The sequence below is a fragment of the Mastigoproctus giganteus genome, chromosome 13, assembly GCF_048544385.1.
Source record: "Mastigoproctus giganteus isolate SK-2022 chromosome 13, ASM4854438v1, whole genome shotgun sequence".
Taxonomy (NCBI): domain Eukaryota; kingdom Metazoa; phylum Arthropoda; class Arachnida; order Uropygi; family Thelyphonidae; genus Mastigoproctus; species Mastigoproctus giganteus.
In genome coordinates this window covers 168,759,396-168,782,537 of record NC_143587.1, presented here as the reverse complement: position 1 = coordinate 168,782,537, position 23,142 = coordinate 168,759,396, and the positions used below count along the sequence as shown (strand labels likewise).

The window sequence follows — 23,142 nt, the reverse complement described above, 5'->3', positions numbered from 1 at the left end:
GAAATGGACACCATTGAGATATGAACTGAGCATGTATATTTGTGTAAAGAATGAGGATGCATTTGCGAGGTTTAGATCTTTTCACAGATAAGTTTGCTCTATTAGTTTGACAATTCATGGTGTATTCAGTAGTAAGGAAAGTTGGGGGGGACATGCTGTTTGAAGTAATGAAAAAATTTTTGGATATGGTGTACACAAGGTAAGAATATACCGAGATCCTTGACATAATGCGGTCTGAGCAATGCCACCACATACACACTGCTTGGACTTCCTCTAGTCACTATCTGCCAGAGTGGAGGCAGCGAGGTTATACACTAGCTGATCTGGAAGCCTCATAGGAGTTACTAGTAGGTTCGGTCCGGTGTACTAACTAGTGGCTGGCCTGCAAACACCGTTTTATAGCTGTACTCTCAAAATGTAGGGAGATTGGATCTCACTATGATGTCCATCATAACCTCAAAAGACATCAATGATATAGCATCACAGAAGAGTTGGAGGAGAGTTTACCAGAGCTTTGCTCTGGGCTGAGAGAATTTCTGAGACACCCTCAAGGACCAAACAGGATATCACCTGTAAATAAAATGTCTCATTTCAAGCTGTGTTTATAGGCACTGTGAAATAATTTTTTTCTCCATGATTTAATTTTATTCATTAGTTTTATTTTTAAAACTTACTTGTTTACTAGCATATTTGCTTTTTTTTTCCTGTTAGGATATTTTTTAATATTTTAAAATTACAGTCATTAGTATTTCGTGAGAGAAATTGTGATTATAATTAATTTTAATTTAAGGTTGCAGCAAATGCAGTGGAGGAACCTCTAGATCTTATCCGTTTGAGTTTGGATGAAAGAATTTATGTGAAAATGAGAAATGAGCGGGAACTGAGAGGAAGATTACATGTGAGTATTTTAAGATACATTTCAAACGATATTTTATATAATGCTTGTTCATTTTCACTTTTGACTAAGTTAACTAGAGACACTAAGTTGTTTATATATTAATATAAATATCATTATTTTTATTTTAATATACTTATTGAGCTTAGCTTGTCCTTGTTGTTTATTGAGACAGCCATCCAAGCTTTATTACAACATTAAGTATTCTCTAATTTTTAAATTATAAAAGGTGTTTTGTTCATTATTTGTTTATAACTGTTATATAATTTTATTAATAATTAATTTTATTAAGTGATTGACAAAGAGATTTCAAGTGGATAAATTTAAAAGAAAACTGTTAGGCTCTTAAAACTGACAAAGAGAAAGGGGAAAAAAAGAAATAAGAAAGAAAACATCAATTTAGGCAGCTTCAAGCAATGAACTTTTTATTTTTAAAAATTTTGGAATTTATTTTTGAATTATTTTATCTCTTCCTATTTTTTTTTTATTTTTTTTTTATTTATTTAATTTTATTTAAAAATTTATTTAATTTTTTTAAATTAATATTAATAAAAATTCACATTCAATCTACATTGTCTTGAAATAGCAGAGAGTATTGCTATTTCTTAGATTCAATATAAGGTAGCAAAAATTAATAATAGTATAACTAGCATATTTGCTTTTAGACCACCACAATGAATGCTGGTACCTAACAACCATTTGAAATTAAAGTATTATTAGTAGTAGTAGCCATATAGCCACTACATTATTAGTAGTGGCCATATGATATAGAAAAGCAAGCTTAAAAAGCATCAGGCAACAAAAAGAAATCTTCCATGTTGCCTGTCCATCCGACTTCAATTACTTCTCTAGTTCTTTCTTGAATTTATTCAAACTGCCCACATCTGGCAACAGTTAGAAGTTTGTTCCATCAGTTAATCATCCACTGGCTGAAGGAAAGCTTCCACACATTTATCATGCAGCCATCCTTTCCTCAATTTGAATTTATGCCTCCCCATGTGTGTGTAGTCAGAGCAAGAGGAAGAATGCCATCAACATTGAACTTGCTCAGGCATTTCAAAGCCTTAAACGCTTTGGTCATGTCACTTTACAGATGCCTAGTCTCCAAATGCTGAAATTTGCAGAATTGAAGCCTTTCTTTGTAAGACAATCCTTTTGTTCCCTCCACCAATTGCATTGTTTTCTGTACCCATTCCAGCAGATCTACATCCTTCCTAGATTGAGGCCTCCACACCTATATACAGCATGGATGGATGCAGCCTAACCATTGCCTTGTACAGTGGAATAATCACTTCCTTATCCCTGCTAGTAAAGTTCCTGTATATCATTGACAAAAACCCCATGAGCTGCCCTGGCAGCATGGCTCAGAGAACTTCATATTTGACTGCACAGTTAACCCTAGTGCTTTTTCATTTACCACTAACTTGAGTGTGCTTGGTTTGGGTTTTATTGGTGCATTAGCAACTAAGGCTATAATGCGCCTTGAGTGTGCTACCACACAGATATGATAATCTGTGTTAACTGTCACCCATATGCATTACCTTGCATTTGTCAATGTTAAACTTTCCATCGGCCTAATTTTTATAGATCTTTTTGCAGTAGCTTACCCTATTTGCTGCCATTAACCGCCCTTCCAACCTTTGTATCATCCGCAGTCTTAGACATTCACCTTGATATACCTTCATCAATGTCATTAATAAAAATATATTAGAAAACAGGGGCCCATCACTGAACTCTGGGTGACTTCATTGAGAACATTAGATTATGAAGAACAGTATCCATTAATAACCACTCTGTCTTCTCCACTCAACCATCCCTTAATCCTGCACTGTTCCAATTTGTACAGCATTTTTTTATGTGCAACAGTATCAAAAGCTTTCCTGAAATTCAAGTACACGATATCAAAATTATTTTTTGCTTCCATTTCCTTTTTACTGCATCATAGAAAACAAACATTGGTTAGACAAGATCATCCCTTAACAAATCCATTCTGTGACTGCAGTATAATTGCTTTCTGTCTAGATGGTCCTGCATTACCTTTTTAACCAGTGACTCCATTATTTTACCTGAAATAAAAGTTAAGCTAACAGGTCTCTGTAATTATTATATCACATTTTGTGAAATGGGGATATATTTGCATGTGAATCCAAAGATGCTCCGATAATTATAGATAAGGGTTTGCTTACCTCCTTTGTTGTGTTTCTTAATGTAATTGGATAGATCCCACTCACCCCAGTGCCTTTATGTTAATCTTCAACAATTTCTGTTTCACTTCCTCTCAGTTATCACAAAATCATTTAGGTGCTTGTTAGATTTTGATGAACTTCTAGTATTCCCCTCCCTAAAGAAATCTGCATGTGTTAATGAAAATGCAAAATACCTAATCAGTTTGGCAGCAACCTGAGCCGAATTGTCAACAGGTAAACAATCAAATTCAAGTATATCAATATAATTTAATCCCTTCTCTTATCATTGGCATTAGTAGAGACATGATGCAAGAGACAAGCTTAGCATTAGCAAAGGCACATGATGCAAGAAAGCAAGCTTATATAGCATCATCCAAAAAAACCCCCTTATTTCACCAATCCACTCGCTCCAAATGTTTGTCAAGTTCTGCCTTGAATCTATTTAAGCTTTCAACTTCTACAACGACAGATGGAAGTTTGTTCCAGCAATCAACCATCCGCTGGATAAAGGCAAACTTCCACACACCTCTCCTACAACCGTCTTTTCTTAATTTGAATTTATGCCCTCCCAGGCAATTAATCTGAGCAAGAGGAAGAATCCCATCAGCATTGAGCATGGTCAAACCATTCAAAGCTTTATACACCTCAATCAGATCACCTCACAGGTGCCTAGTCTCCAGACACTGTAATTTGCAAAACTTAAGCCTTTCTTCGTAAGAGCAACCCTTTGTTCCATTCACTAATCTTGTTGCCCTTCTCTGTACTCGTTCCAACAACTCTACATCCTTCTTAAAATGAGGCCTCCGGACATGTATACAGTACTCAAGGTGTGGCCTGACCATTGCCTTATACAAGGGGATAATCACCTCCTTATCCCTGTTAGAAAAATTCCTCTATATCATTAACAAAACACCATGTGCTACTCTTGCAGACCGTCTGCACTGCTCAGAAAACTTCATATCTGCCTGCACAATTACCCCCACGTCCTTTTCATTCTCTACCACTGTCAGTGTGGTACCACAGAGTTGATACATTAGTCTGGGATTACTGCTTCCCATATGTAGTACTTTACATTTGTCAATGTTAAACTTCATTTGCCACCTCTCAGCCCATCTGCTCAACCTTTCCAGATCCTGTTGCAGCAGCATAGTGTCAGTAGTGTCCTTGACAACCCTGCCAACCTCTGTATCGTCTCCAAACTTGGACATTAAGCTCGATATACCATCATCAATATCATTTCAATCATCAATATCAATACAGAAAACAACAATGGACCCAACATTGAACCCTGAGGGACTCCACTAATAACATTAGTGCACGAAGAGCAGTGTCCATTGATTACCACTCGCCGACCGGGCTAGCCAGGTGGGTAAAGTGCCAGCCTGGCAACCCAAAGGTCGCGGTTTCGAATCCCGCCTCGGGCTTGGATCAAAGTACTGCAAAAACCTTGGGAGGTGCATTATGGCCACAGAAGCCGATGCGTAAACAACTACCAAAAAAAAAAAAAAAAATGATTACCACTCTGCCTTCTCCCATTCAACCAACCCTTTATTCATAGCAGCAATTAGCCCCCAATGCCACACTGCTCCAATTTATGCAGCAGTCTTCCATGTGCAATGGTATCAAAGGCTTTTCTAAGACCCAAATATATGATATCAAAGTTATTCTTTGCATCCAGTTCCTTTGTGACTGCATCATAGTATCCAATCAAATTAATCAGACAAGACTTCCCATTAACAAACCCATGCTGTGTCCGAGCTATAACTGAAGTCGTGTCTAGATGATCCTGCAGTGCTTCTTTCACCAGTGCCTCCATTAATTTCCCTGGAACAGAAGTTAAACTCACAGGTCTCTAATTACCTGTGTCTCCCTTTCATCCTCCTTTGTGGATTGGGGTCACATTTGCACATCTCCAGTCCATGGGTACCTGAGTCCAGGGAAGCTCTCATAATTATGGCTAAGGGTTAGCTTACTTCCTTTGCCGCCTCCTTTAATATAACTGGATAGATTCCAATCACCCCAGGTGCCTTTGTTGTGTTTATCTTCAACAATTTCCCCTTCACTTTACTCTCAGTTATTACAAGATTATCTAGCTTACTGCCAGAGCTGAATACACCTCTGGCATTTCCCTCCCTGAATAACTCCTCATGTGTGAATGTCGATGCAAAATATTCATTTAGTTTGTTAGCTACCTGAGCAGGATCATCAACAGTTGAACTATCGATATCAAGTGGACCAATCTGATTCATCCCCTTCCTTCTAGAGCAGTGGTCGCCAAATTGGTCGATATCAACCCCCAGGGGTCGATAGAAAAATATGACATCATCGTACGGGTAATATTTAACAAACGAAACGAGGCCTATGTGTCTTCTTTGTGAAAAAACGTTTAGTAACGATGCAATGAAACCAGCAAAAATGAAAGATCATCTTCAAAGACTCCATCCCGATAAGAAAGATAAAGATCTTGAAGTTTTTTAAAGAACTGAAAGAGAAATACAGTAAACCCCCGCTATTCGCGGTATCTGTATTCACGGTCGCTGATTTAATATAAAATGAAACCTAAAAAATGTGAATTTTAAAGCGCTGTGAACATTTTCTCCCATAAAAAAATGGGCGTGGCTAAAATTATCTTTCCTGGTGAAAACAGTGCTCAGTGGGTGGGGGGGAGAGGGGTGACAAAATCGTGAGCGTGGATGTTTCTCGCTAATGCTTGTTCAGTATGTGTTATGCGCTTGTCATGGAAGGTTTCGTCATTTGCTTTTAATTTATGTGCTTATAAATTGAATAAATTTATCAATTTATAAATTAATATGCTTACAAAAGATAAATGTACCATTTTGCAGTGTAAAACAGACTTTATCTAGTGTGTTAACGGAAGATAGTGACTTTATTGTGGACAAGTTCTTTCTAACCCGTACAAAAATATGGCTAATAATAATAAGGGAAATGTGAAAAGATCAAAGAAGGTGATGACATTATCGAATAAAATTGAGTTATTAGATAAAATTTCTAATGGTGAAAGTGACTTCTCGGTGGCAAAACATTATAAAATCAATGAGCCAACGGTACGATCAATCAAGAAATTGGAAGAAAAAATCCGCCGTAGTGTCCGTGAAAACGCGCTAATTGCTTCAAAAATTTGCTCTGTAACTCGTGATGTTCAATTAGAAAAAATGAAAAAAGCTTTAAATCTGTGGATAGAAGACCGAACTCAAAATAAAATTCCATTAAGTTTACTCATCATTCGTGAAAAGGCAAAACTCCTTTATCAACACTTTAGCGAAACTGGTGATAGCACTGGCGGGATAAGTTTTTTAGCTAGCAAAGGCACTAGTTTGAAAGATTTGTTTGAAATTTCTAATAAATTACATTTAATATTAAATTGTTTCTTATTTCCATTTTGATGCCTTATGCTTGCATTTCACTACGTACTGCCTATGTACATAGTCATATTATGAAGGTACGTATAATACATACATAGACAAAATTTTAGACTAGTTTTTCTTATATATTTCATACTTTGGAACGGAACCCCTTTATTACTATGGAAGCCATAACTCAGTATTCGCGTTTTCGGTATTTGCAGCATTTCTCAGGAACGTAACCCCCGCGACTGTACACACATCGACCAACAAAGAATCATTTATGAAAGTACCTGCCGAAGCTGACAATAAACAAGGATTAACAGCCTCCTACAATATTTCTTTTAATGTAGCAAAAAAAAAAGGAAAACCATATACAATTGCAGAAAACATTGTTATACCCGCAATCAAAGAGGTAATTGAAACCATAATGAAAAAAGATTCTGGCCCTGTTTTAAAATGCTTACCATTGAGTGCGAATACCGTGAAAAGGCGTATTGGTGAAATGGCTGAAGATGTAGAAAAAACTGTAGTATCAGAACTCAAAAATAGTAAGTTCTCCATCCAACTTGATGAATCTACATTCGATAATTCTTCTATTCTTATGGCTTATGTAAGATATTATAGTAAAACCAAACATCAAATTATTGACGAATTTTTATTTGCAAAATATCTTGAAAGTGATGGAACGGGGTTGACAATTTTTCAGCGATTGGAGGAATATTTAAATAAGTATGATATTCCATTTACTAATATAACAGCAGTAGCCACAGATGGCGTACCTGCAATGGTGGGCTGTTATCGAGGTTTCGCTGCCTTTCTAAAAGAAAAAGTTCATAGTGTAAGTACTATTCACTGTGTTGCACCGAAACCATTTGTTGGCAAAAACTCTCAGTGACGAACTGCATGATACTCTAAGAGTGTGTATTAAATCTATTAATCAAATTAGAGCTCATCCTCTTAAATCGCGATTGTTTGCCAAACTTTGGGAAAAAAAATGAAGTATCAAACCAATTACTCTTGCATACTGAAGTATGCATACTGAAGTCTACAAAGATTTATTGAGTTGTTCGTAACAATGATTATTCAAGCTTGGACGATTCTTTTAGGCTTCCAAGCTAAATTAGCCTTATTTAAATCATTGTTACGAAAAGATTTTCACTACTTTTCGAATCTACAGCAATTAGAAGTAAAAGATGAAGACTTAGAGATATACACAAAACATCTTCAAAATTTGAGTGATGATTTTAAATTGCGCTTTGCAGACTTTGAAAACATGCACATTCCAGATTGTTGCCTCCGTAGCCAGGTGGGAAGGAGCAACAGTGCGTAGCACACGCTTCTTGATTAGACTGGAGTTCGAGCCCGTCACCATCAAATACGGAGGATGCGGAAAGGTCAGGGAATGACCACTGCATATTCCCGGAGCAATATGGCCTTAGTTGCTAATGCTCCTAAAAATCAAACAAACAAACAAACATTCCAGATTGGATTATCACGCCATTTTCTGCAGATATTGAAAATATCGAATGTAACTTACAAGATGAACTTATTGAATTGTCAGTTGATCTTGAAGCTAAGATGCTTTTTAAAAATAGGACTTTAAGTTACTTTTAAATGAATATAAATATGTTGTAGAAAAATATCCAAAACTTTCTGAAGTGGTACTCCCCTTTTTGCTTGCATTTCCAAGTTTGTACATGGTTGAAGCTGGTTTCAGCCATGTTAATTCCATTTTAACAAAACAAAGAAATAAGCTAGATATAGAATTCTGTGGTGATTTAAGGCTGAAACTCTTCAAACAGGCCTCTGAGGTTGGGTATATCCATACTGTGACTTTAGTGTTTTGCACCAACCTTGCGTAGAAGTAGAAATAAAAACACCAGGGAAACTAAACTTTTGATAACTGTATTTATAATAAGTCAAAATAACCCGCATCTACAATAAATTTAACTTTACAATAAACTCTACATGTAAAATATTAAAATCTGCTACATTACAATCAATAAAATGTATAAATATACAGATTAAAACGATAATGTTTCCCTGGTGTTTTTATTTCTACTTCTACGCAAGGCTGAAACTTACTAATTTTGAACCCAACATTGCTAATCTTGTCAAGAGTCACGAAGCACACCCTTCACATTGACAACGTTAGTAAATTGTTACTAACAATTGTTAAGTTAGTATACTAAGTTAATAAAAGTCTTATTTTCATATATATATGGAAGATTGTATTATTGTTATTTTGTTATCTAAATTATATTTTATATATTATTTATCCCTCCTATCAAATATGTAATGTTAAGAAGGACGTCAAAAACAAAAACGTATCCCTTTGATGTTAAGCCAATATAATAATATATACTATATTATACATACAATAAACACTGTAACTATAAAATAAACAATCTAAAAACTCACACAAGTGTCTTTTTTTGCTTGTCCTATTACAATTACGTAATGGTAAAATAGAGGGGGTTGATAAAAAGTCAAGAAACTCTTGAAGGGGTCGACGGTCAAAGAAGTTTGGCGACCCCTCTTCTAGAGTTTACATAAGAAAAGAACTGTTTGCTGTTTTTCTTTGCATCCTTTGCCAAAAATTTCTCGTAATCTGCCTTCGCCTGCCTAATCTCCTTTGTAGCTTGGTTACAGAGCAGCTTATATCTATCATAGGCTTCTGTGTCACATGTTAATTTATATGTATCCCATGCATTTTTCTTCTCTGTCACATGTCTAATTAGTTCATCTGACATCCATGTAGGCCTAAATCTTGAACAATATTTCTTTGTTGGTATGAAAAGCCTAGTAACTTCCAAGATTAATTCTTTGAATGCTTCCCATTTTGAATTTGCTGTTGGTAACATCATCAGTTGGTTCCACTGTATAGAATTTAAATACTGTCTCAAACCACTGTAGTCACCTTTACGAAAGCAAAAACCCTTCCCTTTACCCTTTATGGTAGTTACCTCTGAGTAAATCCCACTTCAGCACACTGTGATCACTGCCACCTAGTGGTTCCTTTATCTGCAGATTCTTGATGCATGAAGAATCACTACTGATAATCAGATCAAGAGTATTACTCCCTCTAGTTGCCTCCTGAACATGCTGCTGTAGAAAACAATCAACCAATAAATCCACAATAGCCTTGCTAGTGTGTGTGAGTGACCAACTCACAAATTCCAGTCAATATCTGAGAAATTAAAATCCCCCATTATAAGACACTTTAATTTACTGGGCCACTATTTCTCTGCACAATTACTCATTATACTCATCAGATGCATTAGGCCTATAACATATGCCTACTCTCGTTTTTCCTTTCCCAGTGCTTTTGTCACACCAAACAGACTCAACATTGCATTGTCCACCAACATCAATTGGATGCACTTCCTTAGATTTAGTGTTTCTTAACTAACAGCATAACCCCTCCTCCCTTCCTGTCCTGTCTATCCTTTCTGTACACATTGTACTCCCCAAATTCCAGTCCTGCACTGCTTATGTCTGTGTGACACCGTGTCTCTGATATCCGAACAATATCTGCCTTTGATGTCTTGACTAGCACTTCAAGCTCATCGAAATTATTAACTATACTCCTAGCATTGGTGTACATGCAATTGTTTCTACTCTTAGTTACCCTAACACAGCCCATGTATTTACTTGTTCCACTATGACTCCCAGCAGTCCTGGAAATTCCCATTGCCTTGCTTTCCAGGCTGCTGCTTAATTGCATTTCAATGGAAATAGTGCAAGAATCACTTTTACCTCTGCCAGCAGCTACTGTTAATCTATTAGTCCCTGTATCCCTCCCAAGCTAGCAGTTTTCCAACCCACCTGACTCTGCCTCGATAGCATCGGCAAATATTCATGCACCCTTTATATTTAAATGTATCCCATTCCTGTATTTGGTTGATGCTTATACAGCATCAACCAAATACAGGGATGGGATACATGCTTACACAGCATCAACCAAAAAAAAAAAAAAAAAAAAAATCCTTTCCCATCTCATTCATCCATTCACCCCAAATGTTTTTCTAGTGCTGCCTTGAATTTATTTAGGCTGTCAGGTTTCACAATGACAGATGGAAGTTATTTCCAGCAATCAACCACCCACTGACTATTGGCAAATTTCTGCACATCTGTCTTTCCTCAAATTGAATTATGACCCCTCAGGCGAGTAATCTGGGCAAGAGGAAGAACCCCATCACCATTATGCTTACTCAAACCATTCAAGGCCCCATATACTTCAATCAGATCTTCAGACACTGCAATTTGCTGAACTTAAGCTTTTCTTTTTAAGAGCAATCCTTTGTTCCACTCACCAGTCTCATTGCACTTCTCTGTACTCTTTCCAAAAGCTCTAAAATCAGGCTGTATGCTATACTCAAGGTGTGGCCTATTCATTGCTTTATACAAGATGATATTCACTTCCTTATCCCTACTAGAAAAATTCCTGCATATCATTGACAGGACACCATGAGCTACTCTTGCAGCCTGTCTGCACTGCTCAGAAAACTTCATATCTTACTGCATAATTACCCTAAGGTCCTTTTCATTCTCCACCACCCTGAGTGTAGTACCACTGTTGGTACATTATTCTGGGGTTGCTGCTTATACAGTATTTAAAATATGCAGTATTTTAATTTCTCAATGTTAAACTTCAGTTGCCACCTCTCAGCCCATCTGCTCAACTTTTCTAGGTCCTTTTGCAGTAGAGTACCGTCATTTCTGTTATTAACAACCCTGCCAACCTTTGTATTGTCTAGAAACCTTTGTATGATAAGTTCAAAGTAGGGGTTTTCATTGATTAACACTGTCTGTCTTTTCCCACTCAACCATCCCCTTATCCATAGCAGCAATTTGCCCTTAATGCCCTCTCTCTCTCTCTCTCTCTCTCTCTCTCTCTCTCTCTCTCTCTCTCTCTCTCTCTCTCTCTCTCTCTCTCTCTCTCTCTCTCTCTCTCTCTCTCTCTCTCTCTCTCTCATAGGGGATGAATCAGATTGGTCCACTTGATATCAATGGTCAACTGTTGATGATCCTGCTCAGTTAGCTAACAAACTAAATGAATATTTTTCATCGACATTCACACATGAGGAGTTATTCAGCGAGGGGAATGTCAGAGGTGTATTCAACTCTGGCAGTAAGCTAGAGAGTCTTGTAATAACTAAGAGTAAAGTGGAGGAGAAATTGTTAAAGATAAACACAAGAAAGGCACCTGGGATGGATGGGATCTATCCAGTTATATTAAAGGAGGCAGCAAAGGAAGTAAGCAAACCCTTAGCCATAATAATGAGAGCTTCCTTGGATTTAGGGGAAGTACCCATGGACTGGAAATGCACAAATGTGACCCAATTCATATAGGAGGATCAAAGGGCGACACAAGGAATTATAGACCTGTTAGTTTAATTTCTGTTCCCGGAAAATTAATGGAGGCACTGGTTAAAGAAGCACTGCAGGATCATCTAGACGGGACTTCAGTTATAGCGCGGACACAGCATGGTTTTGTTAAGGGGAAGTCTTGCCTGATCAATTTGATTGGATACTATGATGCAGTCACAAAAGAACTGGATCCAGGGAATAACTTTCATATTATATACTTGGATCTTAGAAAGGATTTTGATACTGTTGCACATGGAAGACTGCTGCACAAATTGGAGCAGTGTGGCATTGGAGGTAAATTTCTGCTATGGATAAAGGGGTGGTTGAGGGGGAGAAGACAGAGAGTGGTAATCAATGGACACTGCTCATCGTGGATTAATGTTATTAGTGGAGTCCCTCAGGGTTCAGTTTTGGGTCCATTATTGTTTTCTGTATTTATAAATGATATTGATGATGGTATATCAAGCTTAATGTCCAAGTTTGCAGATGATACAAAGGTTGGCAGGGTTGTCAAGGAACACTACTGATACTATGCTGCTGCAACAGGATCTGGAAAGGTTCAGCAGATGGGCTGAGAGGTGGCAAATGAAGTTTAACGTTGACAAATGTAAAGTACTACATATGGGAAACAGCAACCCCAGAGCAACGTATCAACTGTGTGGTACTACACTGACAGTGGTAGAGAATGAAATGGACCTGGGAGTAATTGTGCAGGTAGATATGAAGTTCTCTGAGCAGTGCAGATGGGCTTCAAGAGTAGCTCATGGTGTCTTGTCAATGATATATAGGAATTTTTCTAGCAGGGATAAGGAGGTGATTATTCCCTTGAATAAGGCAATGGTCAGGCCACACCTTGAGTACTGTATACAAGTCTGGAGGCCTCATTTCAAGAAGCATGTAGAGCTGCTGGAACGAGTACAGAGAAGGGCAACAAGATTAGTGAATGGAACAAAGGGGTACTCTTACGAAGAAAGGCTTAAGTTTTGCAAATTACAGTGTCTGAAGACTAGGCACCAGCGAGGTGATCTGATAGAGGTGTATAAAGTCTTGAATGGTTTGAGCATGCTCAGTGCTGATGGGATTCTTCCTCTTGCTCAGAATAATCACTTGAGAGGGCATAAATTCAAATTGAAGAAAGACAGATGTAGGATAGACGTGCAGAAATTTGCCTTTAGCCAGCGGATACATGGTTGGTGGAACAGACTTCCATCCCTTGTTGTGGAATTGATAGCCTAAATAAATTTAAGGCTCAGCTGGACAGGTATTTCAAACGAACGGAGGGGTGAAGTGGAATTGGGTTTTTTTTTTGGCTGATGCCACATAAGCTTGCTTTCTTGCATCATATGCCTCTACTAATTCTAATGCTAATGCTGTATATAATTAAAAGATATTAAAAAATATTAAATAATAAAAAATATACAGAAGCCTGTATTAGATATAAATATGGTAGATAGGCATTCCATGTATTTTTCTTTTCTGCTACAAGTCTCATCAGTTCATCTGACATACATTTAGGTCTAATCCTGTGATGGTATTTCTTAGTTGGTATGAAAAACCAAAAGCCAGTAGTAGCTTGCATGGTGACATCCCTGAATATTTCCCATTTAGAATTTTTGTTTCAGACCACTCTAGCAGCCTTATGAATGTAAAAGCTTCGATTGTAGTTATGAAAGTAAAGCTTTGATTGTAGTTATCTTCTTTTTTTTAATAAATCCCAGATCAGCAAACTGTGATCACTGCCATACAGAGGGTCTTCTAGTTGCAGATTCTTAATGCTTGAGGAGTTGCTGCTGATAATGAGATCAGGAGTATTGCTTCCCCTTTTGCCTTTCTGACATGTTGCTGTGGGAACCATCATCCAATAAATTCATTAAAGTCTTGATAGTGTGTGTGTGAGTGATCAACCCACTCACATATCTGAAAAGTTAAAAATCCCCTTTATTAGAAGACATTTTGATTTACTGGCCCACTATTATTCTGTATAGTTATATGTTAACTCTTCACAGTAATTAGGCAATACACTCCTCTGATTTTTATGTTCCCCATGCTTATGTCACAGCAAACGGACTGTACTTTGCTGTGGCCACCCATGTTGACTGGATGCACTTCCTTAAATTTGATATGCTTCTTAGTCAAGAGTGCAACCCCTCTGGTTTTGTCTGTCCTTCTTGTTCACATAAAATTTAAAAAATTAAAAAAAAAAAAAAAAAACGAAAAAAAGTAATGTGTGCAATTGATAAGAATGTGTAGTTGTGCGTAATATGAGCCCCCAATTTGAGACAGCAGTTCAGGGCAACACCCAGGAAGTTCTTACTGCCCTTGCTGACGCACATTGATTCCTCTCTCAGACGGTATGTCATGTGGATGTTGACACTGGTTACAGCTGGTCTGCCCAGTGTGTGATGTTAGAAATTGACACAAACTGCCATGGAAAATCAGTTCCACCCCCCCACCTTATGATGCCATAGTTCTATAACCTTTATTCTCAAAAATCCCATACTTCTCAATCCCTCCTTTCCTCCCAAACTTTCATTTGATGAACTCTATTATTCTAAGTACCTTCATCTGCTGTTGTCACTCGCTAATATGGGGTAGGTGGCCTTTGCAGGGGTGCCCATTCTATATCCAGGTGGAAAGCCTCCCTAACATCCAACTTCTTTATACTCACCTTTCTTCCCAAGCTCCAATTGTCATCACTATAATATAATTTTAAGTATTTTTCACCAACCGTATGTTGAAATGACAAAATAAAACGAAAGTCAAAATTTTAATAACTTTATAATTAAGCTTATAATAAATTACTATTTACAGTATAAAACAATTAAAATACCAGGTTAAAAGTGATAAAATATCTGTAAAACAAATAAAATAAAATATCATAAAATACAATAAAATATACCAGGTTAAAAGCGATAAAATATCTGTAGCCTTCGAAAGCTACAGATATTTTATCGCTTTTAACCTGGTATATTTTATTGTATTTTATGATATTTTATTTTATTTGTTTTATACTGTAAATAGTAATTTATTGTAAGCTTAATTATAAATTATCAAATTTTTGACTTTCGTTTTATTTTGTCATTTCAACATACGTTTGATGAAAAATACTTAAAATTATATTATGAATTTACCCAACCCCAGAGGCCTATTTGGAGAATTGTTATCACTGTGCTCATTTCAATAAAAACTTTTTTTCTTTGAGCCTGCCCTTGGTGATGCCAGGGCCGCTGCCAGAAACACGCACAATCTTACTGTACCCCACCCAGCTCCTCGCTGTATTGTATGGGCAACACTGGATCCTCAGTTTCCCAGAACCCAGCAACTAAGAGGCTGGATGAACAGCAGACCAACATAACCCAACACTATGCACACCACACGATAACTCAAAACTGTATTGTGTCACAAAAGCTATATCATGAAGTTGGGGTAGACACTCCATTCTGTTTGACCTGCAACACTGTTCTTCCTGTATACATTGTGCTCTTCCATGTTCAAATTCAGCATGGTTTATGCCTCAGTGATACCATATCTCCGATATACCTAGTGTCTGCATTTAATGAATAATTATTTATTCATCAAAACATTTATTTATTATGCTCCTAGTATTGTACATGCAAATATACATGCATTTGTTCTAACTTTGACATGATGATCCATAGCTGGGCTCAAATTCCCTGATACATTGCTTCCCAGGCTGCTACATCTAGTAGAAGCAGTGGAAGAATCACTTTCACCTCTGCCTGCAACTGTAGTAAATCTATTAGTCTGTGTATCCCCGCAGGCTGACCCTGGGTGCCGAGAGTTCCGTGGCCAAGTGATTCTAGTGCATTTCTCAAAGCATTTTCTATATAGAGCATTGCAGTGAAGAGATTCTATTTTTTGTTTCTACAACCATTTTCTTGATTTATATATCAAAGTAGCTCTTTTGCACTACAAGAAGTAGGTAAAGGCCCAGAAAGGAAAGCCACCTTACTGTTTCTTTTTCTATAAGTACTAACTTACTAACCCAGCTGCTTAGTCATCTTGTGGCATTGCTCCTGCCTCCCCTGTGGCAGGACTGTAAATCTGGATGGTAAAGAAAATCCCCAGGGCCAAAAGGCACAAAACATGGATTTCAAAAACTTTCCCCTGATCTAGACAGCAAATCCAAATTCAGTGGATTTGCACCAAATCGATGATGATGATGCAACCAACAGAAATAGACTGAAGACTGACATTTCCCGAGTAGAACATCCAAGTTTCCTGATCTTGCATTCCTTAACGAACCAGGCCATAGAAATTTATTGCCATTTCTCATTCAGAAACGTCTGGAAAATGTAGCAGATTCCCCAAGTATGGTGTGTTGTTTTAAATCTGGTGACCTATTGGTTGAGACTACGAGTTCCAAACACTCAAGAGTCCCTTCTCAAACTCGCCACATTTGCTGGAATTTCAGTTAAGGCGTCAACACATGCTAGACTCTATTTCCAAAGGTGTCATCTCAGATTAGACCTAATGAATGCCTCAGAGGAGCAAATTGTCAATGAATTGCAGGATCAGGTCACACAAGCGAAGAGAATTAGGCTGAAAAAAGATGGCGAACTTATTCCAACTTGCAGCATCATACCGACATTTAGTTCACCAAACCCACCTTCATTGGTGAAAGCCGGGTATTTGAACTGCCACATTCGCCCGTATATTCCAAACTGAATAAGATGCTATAAATGTCAGTAATTTGAACACTCCCAAATGGTGTGTCAAGGTGATGCAGTATGCCCTAACTGTGCATCGAAGGAGCATGCCCAAGCTTTTCAGCTTGGGCATGCTCGAAGGGAATTGTTTTCTTGGGCAGGCAAGAAAAAAATTACAGCAACAGATGCCAAGACATATATATGCTGATGCTGCTCAAAGATTCAGACTGATACATCAATTCTGCCAAGTATCTCTATTTCTAAATGGGCTCAATCTTCACTCTTTTCTGTACCTAAATCCTTAAAACAACAGACTTCAAATAGACCTAGTAACGCACCAGTCACAATTCATTATATTATCAAGCATAATTATGTAGATGATGCCATTAACATCACAGAACAAATGTTGGCAGCTGCTGCTACTACCATTCCTCAAACTTTAATTAAAGGATCCAAACAAAAATTACTGGTGAAATTCAGCATGTAACACTGCTAAGGGAGAAAAGAACAAGGCATGGAATCAGTTTCGAAAGAATCCAACCACTGCCAATCTCATAGTATACAAGAAACGTAAAGCCCAGGCCCGTTACATCTGGCGAAAAGCTAAAAAAGAATCTTGGATTCGTTTTGCTTCATCTGTCACTAAAGACACAAGTGCAGGACTAATCTGGCAGAAAATAAGATGCCTTACTGGAAAGTTTCCATAAATTTCTTCCTTAATCATCGTCTATAAAGGACAGGAGATAACCCTTCCCAGGGATATTGCAAACATCCTCGCAGAATCTTTTGCTCACCATTCTCCATCAACCGCATATGATCCAACTTTCCTAAAAACCAAATCAGTAGCTGAAAAATATAAAATAAATTTCAGAACGAAGTCAGAATGAACCACTAACTATATATGAATTAGAAGAATCTTTAAAAAATTAGCCAATAGTGCACCTGGTCCAGATGGCATATACTACCTTGAGAGAACTCGTTACTCTCTCCTAAAATTTTTCAACTTAATATTTGTCGCAAATTACTTTCCCCTATCCTGCCAACATTCCGTAATTCTACCCATTCCAAAGCCAGGAAAAGACCAATCAGACCTGCATAATTATAGAACGAACTCTCTTACTAGCTGCTTAGGTAAGACTCTAGAAAAAATGGTACATAGTTGCTTCACCCAGTATCTGGAAACTCAAACTACTATGAACAACAATCAGATTGGATTTTGTAAAAACATATCTACCTTAGACCTTATGATAAGGGCTGAGGCAAATGTGTGAAATGCATTCATAAAGAATGAACTTTTGGTCATGGTGATGACCAAAATATAGAGAAATCCTTTGAAATATAGATATAGAGAAATCCTTTGAAACCACGTGGCATCATGGCATCCTTTGTGACCTACATGCCCTAGGACTAAGAGGACATTTACCATCATTAATTCAGAGCTTTTTCGAATATTGAACTTTCCAGGTCCGTTATCAAAGTACACTTTCCAAAATCTCCATACAGGAGGAAGGAGTCCCACACTCTTCGCAGTTAGAATATACACTCTAATAACGACCATCCCGAATTCAGTAGAAACTTATCTTTATGCCGATAACCCCACTAAATCCAGTCACTCACAAAATATGTACTCTATTGAAAGGAAACTCCAACTATCAATAAATAAAACAGTCATGGATTGTGTTTTATTTATTGATAAATAAATTCCGTAACTGTGTTAAAACACACAGTTATGGAAGGATTACAGACTATCTCCACAGAAAACATTTGCTATACACTTCTGCAAGAAGCGAAAACTTCACCCTGATCCTGAATTGCACCTGGGAAATCATGATATTTCAGTCAATAATAACATTAGATTCCTAGGTTTAATATTAGATAAGAAACATATACAGCACGTATGAACTATTTGTTTGTACTGAAACACATATAGCATGTGTTTCAGTACAAACTTCCTAAAACACGTACAGCATGTATGAACTATTTGTTTGAAGAAAATGAATATCCTTAGAGTGCTTTCTGCGATGTCTTTCTGCGATGACCAGTACTCCCTTCTTCACCTGTATAAAACTATAATCCGATCCAGACTAGACTATGGTGCACCCATATATGACTCAGCTAAGAAATCAGCATTACAGTTTCTAAATACCATTCAACATAATGCACTTAGAATAGCTCTAGGTGACTTCGGAACGTCGCCAGTCCAGAGTCTTTATATTGATGCACATGTATCTCCATTGTCCTTTCAGAGACAGATGCTGCTGCTTTACGTACTCAGCCAAACTTCGGAGTATGCCCTCACATCCCATCTGGCCTTACCTCTTTAACCCGTCTTTCCTAAATTTCTATAGGAATAAACCAAATGAAAATAAACCAGCTGGAATCAGATTGAAGGATGCAGCACAGAATTGGAGTGTCCTACTAGACGATATCCATCCAGAAACTGGAGAAATGGAGTTGCCATGGCCCATATTCAAACCTTTATGTGATGATTTTTTTCGGAGGTGGGGAAAACAGGGGCTGGACAATCAAAATGTACAGCAGCTACAATCAACTCATGCATCAGCAAACACACTGTCTGCAAATATATACTGATGGATCGAAATCCGATACAGGAGTAGGTGCTGCAGTGGTTTTCCCCACTTGTGCTATCTCTGAAAAACTTTTCCCTAGTTTCAGTATTTACACTGCTGAACTCCATGCACTAAAAATGGCTATTGAATACGTCAACAACAGGTCTAATGAAGAGATAATAATCTATACCCATTCCTTTAGTGCAGTAACTTCTTTACAACAGAAATGTTTCGAATTTTCATCCTGTTTTGAAAGAAATCAGAGTACAGTTAATTAATCTCATAGAATACAACACAGGGATAAGGTTCTGCTGAATTCCTGAGCATGCTGGAATCCAGGAAAATGAGAAAACAGATTCAAGCAGCAAAAAATTCAGTCAACTCTGTGTCTTCAGTTGCCTTGATTCCTTATATGGACTGCAAACTCATCACAAAACAGTTATGCATTGAGCATTGGCCATCAGTGTGGCAGCAACAAAATCATAATAAACTCTTCCAAATAAAGAAAAGGCCACAATACTGGAAATCTAGTTCACGATTAAACAGACGAGAAAGGTTGTCCTTGCAAGGACACACATTAGGCATTCCCATCTCACCCACTTCCGCTTGTTGACAGGTGATGAACCTCCTCACTGCCATCATTGTCCCGCTCTACTAATAGTGAAACATATCCTCCTTGAATGTCTCCAAAATCATGCTGCTCATTTGACAAATTTTAAATCAGCTTTAACCCAAAACAATTCATTAAAGATGAACCAGAGCTGTAATGCTCAATACGTTCTATGTTGATATTAATATTTGTAAAATAATAAGAGGAGTTTACCTCAATATAGTACGTAGAACACTTCCGAATGATACTCTCCAGAAATTAAACCGAAAAAATTGAAAAACTTACATTAGAGTAACAAATAGTTTAAAAAATTATTAAAAATCAATTTAACGCAATTAAAAATAAGAAAATTAATTAAAAGAATTTAACAAAAAAAATTGCAAAACGATTTTCCTTCTTGAAGCTGACAACGCTTTTCCACCGTATGTTGTGATCACAGGAATGAAAATTACCGAATAGGGGTGAGTATGAAACTTAAATAGGGATTATTTGTCTTTGCGCATGCGCGTAAAAGCCAACAAATTGGAGATGAGATATGGCCAATGAACATTAACAGAATTTTCATGTAATTTAATTTCTACGGTTTCTGCAATTAATAGTCGCGTATAATTATGTTCGACACTAAGTATTTTGGCATTGTTAAATAAAAAAGTATGTTTTTCGTAAACAGCATGAAAGGCTAATTCTGACGCTGATGAACGAGAAGCCCAAACTGAAGCCGCATGTTGATTAACACGAATATTCAAAGGAAAACGAGTTGAACCCTGATATGACGAGTCGTAATCACCGCAAGAAATGTTGTATACCAGGTCATTAATTTGTGTTGCGAAGGAGGAAAGGACTGAGCGATTGTTAAGTATATTGTGTAATTTCCGTATTGGCCTGCCCACATTTTTAAATTCATTCTGTATCTTTAAAGAATCTATTAAGCTGTTTGTGCCACTGTTCCACATATGGGACAGAAATAAAGTATTTTTTGATATTACTATTGTTAGTTGGTATAGTATTTTGTATTCTATCCTTAGCTTGTACCCTAATTCGGTTTATTGTAGCAAGGGGATAACCCCTGTTCAAGAATCTGCTGGTTAATATTTGTATTTCTAAGCCCAAATCAGATTCCGTCCTTGAATATTTATAGGCAGTTAGAAATTGATTAAAGATAATCAATCTTTTGTAGGTGAACAGGTGATAACTGTTATAATGTAGAAGCATACCAGTGTTTGTAGGTTTTTGAGAGATGTTAAATCGGATTTTATTCGCGTCCCGGGTAAGCGTGAAATTTAGAAAATTTAATGACTTTGTATCCATATCCTCCCTTTCCAATGTAAATTTCAGCCTAGAATGAATATTATTAAACAAATATAAAATGTCTTGGATAGTACTACTGTTAGTAATAACTAGAACGTTGTCTAAATACCTCCCATATTATGTGATACGGGGTCGAAACGGTGTGAAATGTATCTGCTCAATCGTTGGGAGATAGATCTCCAATATTAAGCCACTCAGACTCAATCCCATTGGCAAACCAAAAATTTGTTTGTACGCTTTGTCTCGAAAGGTGATATAGTTGGCCTCAACTAACAGTTTAATTAAATGAAAAATTTCCTTAATAGGAAGCTTCGTATAATTAATCGGTATTGAGTTCTTATTTAACATATCCCAAATAATTGTCACTATCGCCAAGTCTACAATTCTTAAGGTTATTAAATAATCGTAGTTCTTAATCCCAAATTATATCGCCTGTCTAAAGGGTATTATAATGCTATATACACGTGTGGCTAAGGATGAAAATGACGAATAAGACGAATAGGAAATCCAGTCTTGTGTAATTTTACCTGACCGAAAAGTGCATGAATATTGTATGTTCTGGCCTTCGATTCCTTTAACTGAGCCATAGTAACATAGTCGTTTATTGGATACGTGGTTAACGTTTTACTGTATTGATTGAATAAATTGGTAAATAGTGCCGGGTCTACTTCCAGATAAGAGAAGGTATCTGAAACATAAGAGGAGGTAACATACATGTATAAATTATAAATCCAGTTTAATGTAAAAATACAAATATATACTAACAGGCAGTAGCTTTCGAGACTGGCGTGTCTCTTCATCAACTGAAATTCAAATACAAAAATACAACGGATAAGTGCAATGAGCTGAGTGAGGCACATTAATCATGCGCCATTGTTGTTGCACGGACGTGCGCTGCTTTTACTCCACTGATCATCTAGCATTAAAACGGTTGTCTCTAGGATGGGGTGTAGACGTATGCCTTTATGGCGGTTTATTGCCTTTGGATTGTTTAATATGTTAAGTGACTCTAGCCATAGGCGGTGGCGAAAGTGTCGTGAGTGGTCTACTATTTCAAAGTCACGTTTGGGATCAAGATCGTGGTTGGTGGCCCAAAAATGTTCCGCGACTGCGGACTGATCAGTTTTGGCAAGCCGGATTGCTCTGTCATGTTCCGTAAGGCGATCTTGGAGATGCCTTGATGTTTCTCCTATGTAGCAACTGTCACAGTCTCTACAGGTGATGCGATATACTACATTGCTGCATAAGACAGGTGTGACAGGGGTCTTCACACTGGAGACAAGTGAACGTAGGTTCCTGCAGGGTAACTGCACGCATTTGATGTTGTAATTTCTAAGGACCTTCGAGATCCGTCCTGACACGCCTGGATAATAGGGAATGTAGGCGGACGATATACCGTCTTGGTTCAGTGGTCTTGGGTGGGATGTGAGTTCTTGTGCCTGTAATAGGCACCTGCCTAGCACATGGGATGGATAACCACATTTGGTTAGGTCCGCTTTCACACGGGAGATCTCGTTATGCCTAATTGTATTAGTGCTGGAATGGCTCCAAGCCCTGGATTATAGGGTGCGGGCAGTACTAATTTCATCACGTTTACTATAGAGTTAGAGGTCAACGATGCGCTCCCGTTCCTAGATGTCCTAGTGCATCGCGTAGGCCCACATCTAGAGACTTCAGTATACCGCAAACCTGTGTGGTGCGGTCAATTCACTAACTACAGATCCAGCCACACACCAAGTCATCTCAGTAGCACTGCCTGCACCCTATTCTCCAGGGGTTGGAGCCATTCCAGCACGGCCGTGTGAAACCGGACCTAACCAAATGTGGTTATCCATCTTACGCAGCAATGTAGTATATCGCATCACCTGTAGAGACTGTGACAGTTGCTACATAGGAGAAACATCAAGGCATCTCCAAGATCGCCTTACGGAACATGACAGAGCAATCCGGCTTGCCGAAACTGATCAGTCCGCAGTCGCGGAAGATTTTTGGGCCACCAACCACGATCTTGATCCCAAATGTGACTTTGAAATAGTAGACCACTCACGACACTTTCGCCACCACCTATGGCTAGAGTCACTTAACATATTAAACAATCCAAAGGTAATAAACTGTCACAAAGGCATACGTCTACACCCCATTCTAGAGACAACCATTTTAATGCT

General features: G+C 37.7%; 1 protein-coding gene across 5 annotated transcripts in view; it reads left to right on the top strand.

Moving 5' to 3' along the window:
- The window catches only part of LSm3 (U6 snRNA-associated Sm-like protein LSm3), a 76,593-nt gene that overhangs the window by 9,231 nt on the left and 44,220 nt on the right, over nt 1-23,142 (top strand). For 3 of the 5 annotated variants that reach the window (XM_090387204.1, XM_090387203.1, XM_090387206.1), the window contains exon 2: nt 791-898. In XM_090387204.1, coding sequence (XP_090243330.1) covers nt 791-898 — 108 coding nt within the window. The remainder of the gene's footprint in view (nt 1-790; nt 899-23,142) is intronic. The other 2 variants (XM_090387205.1, XM_090387207.1) reach the window with 2 other exon arrangements.